General features: G+C 36.9%; 1 protein-coding gene and 1 pseudogene across 14 annotated transcripts in view; both read right to left on the bottom strand.

Annotated features, from left to right (window-relative positions):
• Positions 1 to 13711, bottom strand: part of KIAA0586 (KIAA0586 ortholog) — a 126030-nt gene that overhangs the window by 79064 nt on the left and 33255 nt on the right. For 13 of the 14 annotated variants that reach the window (XR_010123727.1, XR_010123728.1, XR_010123729.1 and 10 more), the window contains exons 14-18: positions 13428 to 13602; positions 8548 to 8742; positions 6653 to 6840; positions 3845 to 3955; positions 2285 to 2365 (exon numbers count right to left, since the gene is read on the bottom strand). Coding sequence is in view for 11 of the 14 variants with exons in the window: in XM_063651653.1 (XP_063507723.1) it covers positions 2285 to 2365; positions 3845 to 3955; positions 6653 to 6840; positions 8548 to 8742; positions 13428 to 13602 (750 nt within the window). In the remaining 3 variants the exon portion in view is untranslated. The remainder of the gene's footprint in view (positions 1 to 2284; positions 2366 to 3844; positions 3956 to 6652; positions 6841 to 8547; positions 8743 to 13427; positions 13603 to 13711) is intronic. The other variant, XM_063651655.1, reaches the window with a different exon arrangement.
• On the bottom strand, positions 10413 to 10654 carry LOC129012488 (heat shock factor-binding protein 1-like; annotated as a pseudogene).

Genomic DNA, 13711 nt, shown 5'->3' with positions numbered 1-13711 from the left:
TCCACATTTACTGAGTACCAACTATAGGCAAGGAATTGGTGAATTAAGAAACCCTTCTAAATTAACCAACAGCATTTCTAATTAGGTGGTATCACATTAATTATAATATACACATTAGTCATACATATCATATTGAGGAACCCTTAATCACACAATCAGTTTGTCTTTTTAGAACCCAATATTCATTTTATGCAATCACAAAATAAACTAGAAACATAATTATTCCTACATAAAACACTATTATTTCTCTCTAGAAATGTATGAACTTAATAATTATCATTAAAAAATTGATGCTTCCTGATACGGTTTGGATATTTGTCCCCTCCAAATCTCATGTTGAAGTGTGATCCCCAGTGTTGGAGATGGGGCCTGGTGGGCAGTGCTTGGGTCATGGGGGCGGATCCCTCATGAATGGCTTGGTGCCCTCCCCATGGTAATGTTAGTTCATGTGAGAGTTGGTTGTTTAAAGGAGACTGGCACATCCTCCTCTCTCTCTTGCTCCCTTTCTTGCTTTGTGACACACCTGGACCCTCACAGCCTTCTATCTGAGTAAAAGCTTCCTGAGGTCCTGACCAGAAGTAGTTGCTGGCACCATGCTTCTTGTACAGCCTGCAGAGCCAGGAGCCAATTAAATATCTTTACTTTTTTTTTTTTTAAAGACAGAGTTTCATTCTTGTCACCCAGGCTGGAGTCCAATGGTGCGATCTCAGCTCACTGCAACCTCCACCTCCTGGGTTCAAGCAATTCTCCTGTCTCAGCCTCCCAAGATGCTGGGATTACAGGCGCCCACCACTATGCCCGGCTAATTTTTGTATTTTTTGGTAGAGACGGGGTTTCACCATGTTGGCCAGGCTGGTCCTGAACTCCTGACCTCAGGTAATCCACCTGCCTCAGCCTCCCAAAGTGCTGGGATTACAGGCATGAGCCACTGTGCCTGGCCTTAAATCTCTTTTCTTTATAAATTACCCAGTAATTCCTTTATAACAATGCAAAATAGACTAATACACTTCCAAAATCACTTTTTACTCTTATACAACTTATAATTTACATTTAAATATGCAATAAGGTCAGTCATCTCGCAAATTATTTGCATTACCACATCATAACCAATAGAGTTATTTCTGGAATTGTTAAAATTTTTATTACAAAAAATATCATATGTGTTTAAAAGTAAACAAATAGTGTCCATGTACTGTATCTGTTACATAAATAACATGAATTGCATTTATCCGCTCCTCAGCTTTAACAATTATCAACTTATGGGCAATCTTGTCTCATCTAGCCACTTCCCCCTTCACATATCATTTTGAAGCAAATCACAGATATCACATCGTTTTATCTATAAATAATTCAATCAAAAACACTTTGGGTCTCTCTAAATACTATAACTCAGTAATATCATTCCATTGAAAAATGAATTCCACACCTTATAAATGGCAGAGCTACTACAGGAACATTTGTCTTTGAATGCTAAATCCTCTGCTACTTCTATAACCATGTCTTTCACTTGTATATTGCATAAACAATTACCAAGTACCTTTGCTAGGCATTAGGAATATAAAAATAAATAAGGTCCCTGCCTTCAAAATTCTCATGTGGCACTCACATGAGAAAAGACATATCTGTGAGCGAATAACATTAATATACTGCACACCTCTGCGTATTCTAAAATTGGATTTCATTTTATGATTAACAAAACTGATCTTAGCTCTAAAAGTCAAAGAAACATGATCAAATGTGTTCTTTAAAGTCTACTGACATAATAGTCAAGTAGTTTCAATGTTCTATGATCTTTTCTCCCATCCTTTATAATTTACTTCCGCCTATTTTTCCCTCTATTTCATTATTTCTATCATTTCTATAACTCTTCCTTCCATATGGGATATTTCTTTGGATTAGCGATTCCTCACAACTTTTTTCTCAATATCAATTACTAGTCACCTCACTACGAATCCAAAAACCAAAATTAATACAATGAAAAAAAGACAAACTGGAGGAAAAGAAGCCAAAGGAAGTGGAAAGAAAGAAGAAAGCAGGAAACAGATAGAAAAAATCTAGGTGGGAAACGGCAGATAATCATGAAGCTTCATGAAGGCAGATAGATGATATAGATTAAAAACATTCTAGAATAACAGCTTTATAATTTTTAAAAGTATATTTAACTCAAAAGTAAAAGAAAGTATCTCAAAGCACTGTAACATAATATTGATAGTTCAAAGATAGAAAACAACCTGGAAAAATACTGGTAGAAAAATAATTTCTCATGGTTTCTAAGCTTTGTTACCTGTATGACATCGATTATTTCATCAAAGTTAGTTCCTGGAAACTTCACCTCTTCTTCATCTACCTTCATAACTTCTGGAGTCTAAGAAAGCATTTTCAGAAAGTTTTTGTTGTGCTTAACACTTTTAAAACTTATAAGTAATTTATCATATTTCCACCTATAGTATAAGCTTATAATTACATGGTCCTTTTAAATCATTTTAATACCCTATTCGGAATTGATTTAATTAGTAAATGAAATCCAAGCTAGTCCCCAAGCCATTAGGTCAACATTTCAATAGCTTTAAAAAATTAATCAGCTGTTTTTCTGTAAAGGACTCCGTCAGCAAATCACTTAATTGATCAACAGATTGATATGAGACTTCTCTTCTAGAATTAAGATAAAGAAAAGTGTTTACATGTGTAGATATCTAAGTATAAACATATATGAACTCACATGAAGATGGATACAGAATCAAATAATTCAGGAAAAAAAACAAAATAGTCATTTTACAAATCTAATCATTAGGCCTCATTATATAAAATGTAGTCATGCAATAGCCTCTTACTGAGAGCAGAATGATAAACAGTCCAAAAATTTATTACTTGTTATCACAGAAGTTTCAATAAACAGAAGGTTAACAAAAATTACTGATGAAAAAATTCAATTAAGCACAAATGTCACTTAGGGTCAGTTCTATTTCGTTACTTGTGATCATGAAAGATTGCTGGTGTTCTTTCTCCTTTTAAAACTGTACCCTCGGCCACATTTGCTTACAATAAACAAAACCTGGGGTAAGTTACAGTGCTATTTTGCTGTGTAGTAAAGCCATAACTTCATTATTCAAAAGCAAATAAATGCCAGGAAGAAATGCATATTTTTGTATCATGTCAACAGTAGAATAACAAGGTAACATTCCAAAATATAAACTCCCAACTATCACTATAAAATTCACTTAGGGTATCTATAATTACCATGTAAATCAAAGATTCATCACCAAAGCGACAGAAATTCTTTCTTTACATGAGAGTTTCACAACTTAAATTACCAAAAAGTTACACTAAAGATAATCACTTTCCAAATAGTTACAAATGTAAGGATCTGAAACAAACTTTCAAGTTCATAAACAATTCAAAATTTGTTTTGGGCTGGCGTGGTGGCTCACGCCTGTAATCCCCGAACTTGGAAGGCCGAGGTAGAGGGATCACTTAGAGTCAGGAGTTCAAGACCAGCTTGGCCAACATGGTGCAACCCCGTCTCTACTAAAAATACAAAAATTAGCTGGGCGTGGTGGCAGGCACCTGTAATCCCAGCTACTCAGGAGGCTGAGGCAGGAGAATTCATTGAACCGGGGAGGCGGAGGTTGCAGTGAGCTGAGATCACACCACTGCACTCTAGCCTGGGCGACAGAGCAAGACTCTGCCAAAAAAAAAAAAAAAAATTTGTTTTCAATCTTTTCTTCAAAATCTAAATTATTATAATAAGTTATCATTATGATAAAAGGCTTTAAATGGAGTAACATTAGTTAAAATCTACAGTCAGACATTACTTAAAATAATATGATAAAATTCTGAAATATACCTTTATCCAAGTTTGCACAGGAGGAAGAGATGCTTCTTTGGGACTAGACAGAGGTGAAAGGACATCAGCGCTACCATTTGAAATGCTGTCAATATCTACACTGGGTAATACCTAAAACAGAATACAATATTCAGCTTTCCGTTTATCATTTTTATTCAAACATTTTTATGAGTATGTGTATATACATGTATATGTGTGTGTATGTGTGTGTATACACATATACATAAAAATAAAGCATGCCCTTTAAGTATTTATTGTGAAGCCGATGGATAACAAAATTTTTTAATTATGAAAGCATATTTTATAAAATATGAGAAATAAAGAGGAAAACACACAAAATTCTATCTTAAGATAACTTCATTTTCACTATTCCCTTTGTCTTTTACTATCTACTTATACATAATTAAAATTTAAAATAGTGTTCATTCTTGATTTTTCATTGTGATTACAAGAACCATAAACACTTACCATGCTTTTGTATAGACTTCATAATTATATTTTTAAATGACTATATAACATTTCAACAAACATGTCTTAATTATTTAGTTATGTTTCAATTGGAAAAATTTAGGAAATTTCCAATTTTTCCACTATTATATATATATCACTACAAAAAAAACTTACACACACATACACACACACACACACGCACAGTTTTCTTCCTAAACTCTAAATTAATTCACTATACTAGATAGCCAGATATTGGATTAACTTTCTGGGCCACAGGACACGAATACTAAAGATTCTTGGAAGTACTGATGAAATGTAATCCTAACAACCTCTATCTACATCATCAAAAACATAATTAAGTCTAAGTTTTACCCAACCCTCACCAAAATTAGATAATATGATTGTTTCAGCAATAATAGTTTTTAAACGGAAGCATCTTATTGTTATTTTAATTTGCATTATCTTGGTTACTGGCAAAATTTATTTAGTTTGCTTGCTGATAAACTGTACTTCCTCTTTTGTAGAGTCTTATTCATGTCCTTTGAACATTTCTAGACTTGGATCTGTGTTTTCTTATTAATTTATAGAGATCTTTATATTTAAAAATTAATGCTTTACTAGCATCTTCGTTTCATATGTTCTTACTGTGTGTTATTTGCCTTTTAATTTAGGATTCTTTCCCCCCGATCTAGATCCTCTAATTTCCTCCATGAACTGACTGTGCTAGTGATGCTCATTCGTTCAACACACAATGACCGGGTTTGCACTTGGCTCAGGGAGCTGTCCAGGCTGAAGTGTCCCCAGGTCTCCTGAAGCCTCCATAGCTGCTGCACCACTGGGTTAGTGGGCCTACACTGTCAGAAGGATGCCCAAAGACTGCTGTAAGTGAGGAGCACATTTGGCTTCATGTTGGGAGTTCCCTGCCCTGCAAGAATGACTGGAAGTTGAAAGGTTCCACGGCCAGGGCTTTATTGTGCACTTGCTCCTATCAAGCACAGGGCCGGGAATCTTCCTGAGACCCACTGACTGCCTCAGCCCTAACAACCTGGCTGTGAAAACACACTGTCAATTTTAGCTGCAGGGTGGAAGTCAATCTATGAGAACGAAGTGCTTGTGGAGCTACATGGGCAATTTCTAAGTCCCTGGAAATCTCTCAGGCTGGTGGGTTGAGGCTGTTCTGTATAAATTTGTGTAGAAGAAATGGATGGTTCGTTTGTTCAGGGAGGAGTGTCCAGTCAAAAATCAGTACTGAGAGCCTATTGACTGTTCATGTGGTGGCATCTGACAGCTCCAGGATTATCTTCTCCTCAGTGATCAGGATCCAAGAATGAGGCAAGTCTTCTCTCTTCCCAGAGGGCATACTAAGTTGCCCAAGAAAACTCATTTGTCCTGGCTCAATCAAAAGAGGAACCCTGGAGCAGTCCAAGGACTGGAGTGTTCTAATTATTTGTAAGTAAGCAAGGATGGTAAGATGAACACAGGAGTTGGAGTAAATCAGCCAAAAAGTTTACCACAGTTCATGAACACTTTCCTACAGTTGCCTCCTGACTGGTCAATAGAAAGTCGCATATAAATACTCATGTTCATTTTTGTCCAGACCTAGTGAAGACCTCAGCTTCTACAGCTGGATCCCAGGCCGAAGGGTAGACATTTGTGAAATGTCAAAGGGTTTCTTCCCACATGAGCCTGTTGAAGTCTTGTATTCATTCAAGTCTTCTAACATATGTTAGTGTAAAGTTTGAAGTATTAATTATATAAGTCACATACATTAACTTTTTAAAATTAATTATAATACACAGTTCAATTGTTCCCTTTGGAATATCACCAAGCCACTTGTATATAAGTCATTGGCCTAGAAGAGCAGCTTAAATCATGCAAAACAGGATAGAAACATCATATTAATATCACAGTTTTAAAAATAACAGAGCCGGCCAGGCACGGTGGCTCATGCCTGTAATCCCAGCACTTTGGGAGGCCAAGGCAGGTGGATCACCTGAGGTCAGGAGTTTGAGACAAGCCTGGCCAACATGTGAAACCCGTCTCTACTAAAAAAAAAATACAAAAAATTAGCTGGGCGTGGTGGTGGGCGCCTGTAATCCCAGCTACTCGGGAGGCTGAGACAGGAGAATCACTTGAACCCAGGAGGCAGAGGTTGCAGTGAGCCGAGATTGGGCCACTGCCCTCCAGACGGGGCGACAAGAGCAAAACTCTGTCTAAAAAATAAAAATAAATTAAAAAAAAAAAGAGCCATGATCAAAAGCAATATTTTCATGAAGCAATATAATGGATTTCCATACTAACGTTGAGCAAAAAAATTTTTTCTTCCTTAAAATTTTCTACTCATGCACCCTGGCATACCTGTACAGTAAGCTGAGGAGGATCCTTTTTTTCTGACTTCATTTCTACAATGGCTATGTTAGGTTTCTTTACTCCAGTTTCTACTTTTCGAGATGATGGAGGAATAGAAGTAGTCACAGTTACAGGGTGTGGCTTGCTGACAATCACTCCAGCAGGTGGCATGGTATCACTATTACTTTGGGTTTGTCCTAAGAAGTTTAGGGGAAAAAATAAGTCAATTAGTTCAGAAAAAAAGGGAAAAGTCTAATATACCACCTGGATCTTAATGGCTATATTCTCATATTTAAAAAAGCCCTATCTGACAATCACCTCTCCCTCCATCATCAGTACTGTCGACATACTCACCATACCCAGTGACTTTTATTAGGTACTTATATGTACTCAACAATTCACATCACTATCTAATTTAAACCTCAAAATAAAGGCTAATAGAAAGCTATTAATATTATCCACATTTTAAAATGTCAAAAACTTTCACTTCCAAAGTCCCGCTTGTTTTCTACATATCAAAGTAAAGAGGGGTAGTACAGTGTACTTGTTGAAAACACAGACTATAAAGCCAGACTGCCTCTGCCTGGGTTTGAATCCTGGCACCACTCTAGCTGTGTGGCCTTTGACAAATTATGTAACCCTTTTGTGCTTCAGTTTTCTTAGCTATACAATTTGTATATTACCATGTGCTTTATAGGGTGGATTAAATGAGAGAATCTATGTAAAGTGCTCAGAACTGTACCGGGCGCACAGTAAGGACTTTAAAAGTGTGAGCTATTTTATTACTAGAAGATATGTTTAAACAGAGAGCTATTATGTTGACATGAAATTAACCCATAATATCAAAAATAAAAAAGTATCTTATGTTAAAAAAAATTCATACTTAAATTGTTAATCAAACAAAAGAACAGCAATGACACTAAAGGGAAAAAAGAACTAATTAGACTTGAAGAGCTGGTGTGAGGACAAAAATGATCTGTTCAATTTTTAACATGAAGACTCAGAGAGAAGACAAATAAGTAAATGAACAGCTATTGGCTTAGATTACACACCCACACAGCTTTCACTTATGAGAGCCTAGTTCAAAAGTACAAAAAAAAGTACCTTAATACTTCCCCAAAGATGTAATGATATTAACAAGATAATCAAACTTATTGAATTATTATGAATGTCCATAACATATTTAAACTTTTTTTTTTAAGAGACAGGGTCTTGCTCTGTTGTCCAGGCTGGAGTACAGTGGTATAATCATCGCTCACTGCAGCCTCAGACTCCTGGACTGAAGGGATTCTCCTGCTTCAGCCTCCAGAGTAGATAGGACTACAGGTGTTAGCCACCAAGCCCAGTTAATTTTTTTTTTTTTTTTTTGAGACAAAGTCTTGCTATGTTGCCCAGGCTGGTCTCAAACTCTTGGTCTCAAGCAATCCTCCCATCTTCCCAAAGTACTGTGATTAAAGGCATGAGCCACTGTGCCCAGCCAAAACATTGTTTAAAATTTCATTTCATCTACAATAATATAACATACCAAAAGAATTTTTCCTATTGGTGAAACTACAGCAGGAACCCATCATTTCAGAGATTGCTATTACACAGCATAAAATATATTGTGAGGCCTTCCCCACAAAAACAAATAACATTTACAGGAAAAGGTAGAGGACTATCACGTTAGTACCATTTTGTAAGTTCTGCTACTGCTAAGAGTTTAAAATTCAATGGCTGGGCATGGTGGCTCACGCCTGTAATCCCAGCACTTTGAGAGGTTGAGGTGGGTGGACTGCTTGAGTCCAGAAGTTCCAGACCAGCCTGAGCCACATAGTGAAACCCTGTCTCTAATAAATAAACAAACAAACAAATAAATAAATAAAAAAAATAAAATCCACCCCACATATTTTGTTGATTCTTACCTAAAAGAATTGCCATAGGAATCAGATGACCTTCCAGTGTACCTGAAAATGTAGGCATTTCTCTACTTGGGCTGAACAAATACTGCTGATCGCCATGAGGTAACACAGGAATGGAATGTTTCATTTTAGAATCCATCTTCATAGGTTTCGTTGCATAGAAGTCAGTCTGTGTTCTTATTGACTTTACCTTAGTGCCTATAAAAATCACCAATGGCAGATATTTTAAAATATTGTTAGAATATCTACTATCCAGACATCCAGAAATACAACAGCTCTTCACAGAAAAATCTTAATTCTATATAAGGTTACAAGGCCCCAGAACAGAAGTAATATATAGACCAGAGGTAGCAAACTTCTTAAATGGCCAGACAGTAAATATTTGTCTGGCAGGCCGTGTGATCTCAGCTGTAATGACTCAGTTCTGCTGTTGTATCATGAAAGAAGCCATGGACAATATATACATGAATGAACAGTTAGAGGCAAATGAAACTTTATAAAAATAGGCAGCTCACGAGTAGGCCACAGTTGCCAGCCCCTGAATAGACATACAACTTGTACAGCTACTATGACAAAATAGATATAATAACTAGAAAAAAATGTTAAATAAAGATTCTGAAGAATATTCCTACAATGTTTGAATTCTTTAAATTTTTTCCCATAGGTACGAAAAAGTTAATGATCATTTTTTGGAATTGATGATTTTCATTTTCTCATTACACCTTTACACACAACGTAATTCTGAATAACCAGCTTTATCTTTTTAAATTATGTACAGATAATCAAATTCTATACTTACTTAAACCTTACTAATTAATATCATTATACAGTAGTCTCTCCTTATCTGTGGTTTCTCTTTCCCTGTCTCAATTACCCAGGATCAACCTTGGCTGGAAAATATTAAATGGAAAATTTGAGAAATAAACAATTCATAAGTTTTTACAAATTATTTATTATTATTTTTTTAGATGGAGTCTCACTCCACCCAGCCTGGAATGCAGTGGTGCAATCTCAGCTCAATGCAACCTCTGCCTCCCAGGCTCAAGTGATCCTCCCACCCTAGCCTCCCGAGTAGCCAAGACCACAGACTCGTGCCACCACGCCCGGCTAAGTCATAAGTTTTACAATGTATGCTGTTCTGAGTAGCACGATAAAATCTCATGCCATCCTGCTCCATCCTGCCCAGGACATGAATCATCCCTTTGTCCAAGGTCTCTACACCATAGACACTACCTGCCCATTAATAACTTAGTTGCCATCTCAGTTATCAGATTAAAAGAACATAGTACATGTTAGGGCTTGGTAATATCCACGGTTTCAGGCATCCATTGAGGGTATTGGGACACATCCCCCATGAATAAGGGGGGACTACTGTACATTTTTTTCTGTTCCTATGATGTATACATACACATATAGCCATTATATCCTAAATCTTAAAAAATTAAAAATTTGATTTTATGTCTCTTTGGAGAAGTGGATAAATGTCTATGGAACACACACACACACAAAAGTAAAGAAAAGAATAAAGTAAACGGGCAAAGGAAAAGAGGCTAAAATATTTTCTAAATAATTTCCTGACATTACATCTTTACTTTTAACATGTGGGTGCTTTTTTTTAAAAAATGCAGGAACTGCCAAAGTTTTAGTGTTTAATAATTAATAGCACAACTGACCAAGGTCCAAGATGTGAAGATACTACATTCAAGAAACTGGGGGGTAAACTGCTTTATAAACTAACAATATAGTATGTGATAAGAATGCACACTTTATAATATAAAACCTGTCTACACACAGTAGTTAGCTGAAAAAAGCCATTCAATCTTCTCTTGGCTCAGAAAAATGATGTTCCAGATTCCATTATATAAATTATTAGCAACCCTCAACTCTTTTGTGTGGCAGGTATCCTGTTTTCACCTTCCAGTTCTTCCAGCCCAGCCTGTGTCATGGGGTCTGTGATGTTCTTCTCCAGATCATCAATGTGACTACTCATATCATCAATTCTCCCAATTATCTGGTCAGACATAGTCTGAAATTCATCTTGCATCTGCTGCAGGGGTGTCTATACCACCAAGGTGAGGTCCTGCAAGGTCTTAGGGTCAGTCTTGGCCATCTCCCCAGTGCTCAGGTTGGTGGTGATATCTCAGACCGTCACCTACACTTCCACTTCACATGTGGGTGTTTCTATGTATCTAATTTTTTAATGTATCTATTTTTTTTTTTTTTTCGAGACAGGGTCTTTCTTGCTCAGTTACCCAGGCTGCAGTGCAGTGGCACTATCATAGCTCACTGCAACCTTGAACTCCTAAGCTCAAGTGCTGAAGTGATCCTCCTACCTCAGCCTCCCAAGTAGCTGGGACTACAGGCATGCCCTGCTAATTTTTTTAATTTATTGTAGAGACAGGATCTAGCTATGTTGCTGAGGCTGGTCTCAAGCAATCCTCCTGCCTCAGCCTCCCAAAGTGCTGGGATTACTGTGCCCAACCTATATATCCAGACTTTTAAATATAGTTTCCTTCTGTTTATGATCCCAGGAAGAAAAATTGTAATACCATGTCTATATTCTTTCATCTTGTTCTCTGATAGTCATTCATTCTATTGAATGAATATTTTTCTTGAGTGTTTATTTAAAATGTTTGTTAAGCATTTAATATGTGTTAAACATTGTTTCTGGCACAAGGAATACAGAGGTGACTAAACCAACTGTACTCATGGAGCTTACAGTCTAGTAGTGACAAAAAAATAATAAAACAAATAAAAATATAACACAGGAAATGTGAAGTGCTATGAAGAACAATATGGCAGAGTGAGGAGATATAGAGGAACAGGAGATAATTCTTTGAATAGAATGGTCAGGGTAGAGCTCTCTAAGGAGCTATCATCTAAGAGCAGAGACGGAAGAATTGAGAGAGAGAACCATGCAAGTGTCTGAATGAAGAGCTCTCCAGACAGAGGAAATGGCAGGTACTGAGGCCCTAGGATAAGCATAAGTCCTTAGGTTCTGATATGGCTTGGCTCTGTATCCCTACCCAAATCTCATCTCAAATTGATCCCCATGCGTCACGGGAGAGACCTGGTGGGAGATGATTGGATCATGGGGGCAGTTTCCCCTAATTTGTTCTTGTGATAGTGAGTGAGTTCTCATGAGATTTGATGGTTTAAAAGGGCATGGCTTTCTTTGCTCCCTCTCTCCTGCTGCCATATAAGACATGCCTTGCTTCCCTTCGCCATGCCTGTAAGTTTTCTGAGGCCTCCCCAGAGACGCAGAACTGTGAGTCAATTCCACTTTCTTGTCTTTATAAAAGATTACCCAGTCTCAGGTAGTTCTTTATAGCAGTGTGAAAATGAACTAATACAGGCTCTTAATCACTTCTGATCATTAAAAGGGTTATTGAATAAAGTTATTTTTGGATTTGAAAGCATTTTAAAACCTCAAATTATTTTTTGCAAAGACTTTCAAAACCCCACATATAAATTAATAGCAAAGCTACACTAGGCCAGGCACAGTGGCTCACGCCTGTAATCCCAGCACTCTGAGACGCTGAGGTGGGTGGATCACCTGAGGTCAGGAGTTCAAGACCAGCCTGGCCAACGTGGCGAAACCCTGTCTCTACTAAAAATACAAAAGAAAATTAGCTGGGCATCGTGGCTCATGCCTGTAATCCCAGCTACTCAGGAGGCTGAGGCAGGAAAATCGTTTGAACCTGGGAGGTGGAGGTTGCAGTGAGCCAAGATTGTGCCACTGCACTCCAGCCCGGATGACAGAGCAAGACTCCGTCTCAAAAAAAAAAAAAAATTATAGCAAAACTACACTAAATAAGAGAAAACTTTAGGGTAAATATCATCCATTAGGATAAGTATCACCCATAAGCTATATGCTCTCTATTTTAAATTAGTAAAATTTCTATATAACCTGACACTCTATATGATTGCATAACCTTTAGAAAGCAAAGGGAACCAAAGTAACCACCATAGCTCCAACTTCTAGAAAGGATAAGAGAGGAAAATGGGTTTGTATCTACTAGTTATCATATATTGTCAGCTGCAGCTTACTGATTGCTAAGAAGCTGAGAAACTATAATACATAACCAAAGTCAACAGACTCAGTATATAACCAAAAGTTGTATTTAAATACACAGTACCAGTGAAACAGTAGATGTGACTCAAAACACACAGTGATAAATGAAGATGTTTTCAGTTGTGCACAAAAGCAACAAAAAAGTTTTCACCTTTCTACCTAAGTCTCTTTGAAAACAAAACTGCTAAAGTGCTCATCAACACTTTTATAATAAACAGGATATGGCTGATCTTTCTGTTCATAATGGACCTAGGTCTTCAGGGAAATGTCTACTTTCCTAGATTATAATTTAGATGCTCAAGATTCATCATCACCCAGTGTGGGCAATGTGGTGAAACCCTGTCTCTACAAAACATACAAAAAAATTAGCCAGGCGTGGTAGTGTGCGCCTGTCATCCCAGCTACTTGGGAGGCTGAGAGGGGAGGATCGCTTGAGCCCAGTAGGTCGAGGCTGCAGTGAACCATGATTGTGCCACTGCACTCCAGCCTGGGGGATAGAGTGAGACCTTGTCTAAAAAAAAAAATTTAAAAAAAAAATCATTTTCTCCTAAATAAAAATTTTATGATGCTTTATCTGAATATGCCATTTAATCCTACCTTTCTTCCCAATTATTCCTATCTTGGGTCTTTTTTAAAATGTTGGTCTATTTCTTCCTACCTCTCCTAAGAGGAATTATTTTTCCATCCCCAAGCATTATATAATTTGAATGGCAAGTATAAGCAATAAATACAAAGCAAAAAGAAACTTTACATATTAAACTGATACTATTAAGAAATGAGATTAAACATAAAAAATGAGATTTCTTACCTTTAACTCGTTCTATTACTTTTGGTCTCTGTGGTCTGGACTTAGGAGATGGAGAATTAAATCTGAGATATGGTCCTTTTTTAAGAGTGCTTCGATGGCCCTGATAAACTGGCTTTCCATAGACTTGTAACATATAATCTTCATCTTGTATTACTGGGGTTGCTTTCAAAAGCCCCTATGTGTACAAAGTTATTCAACTCACCATGAAAACAGTCATCAAACACTTACCTCATTTTTCTAAAGCCTCCTTTTGCTAGCTTAAGTATTATAATAAGAATGATTAA

This window comes from Pongo pygmaeus, chromosome 15, assembly GCF_028885625.2.
Source record: "Pongo pygmaeus isolate AG05252 chromosome 15, NHGRI_mPonPyg2-v2.0_pri, whole genome shotgun sequence".
In the NCBI taxonomy this organism is placed as follows: Eukaryota; Metazoa; Chordata; class Mammalia; order Primates; family Hominidae; genus Pongo; species Pongo pygmaeus.
The sequence above is the reverse complement of the archived record's forward strand: the minus strand, read 5'-3'. Positions and strand labels throughout refer to the sequence as shown.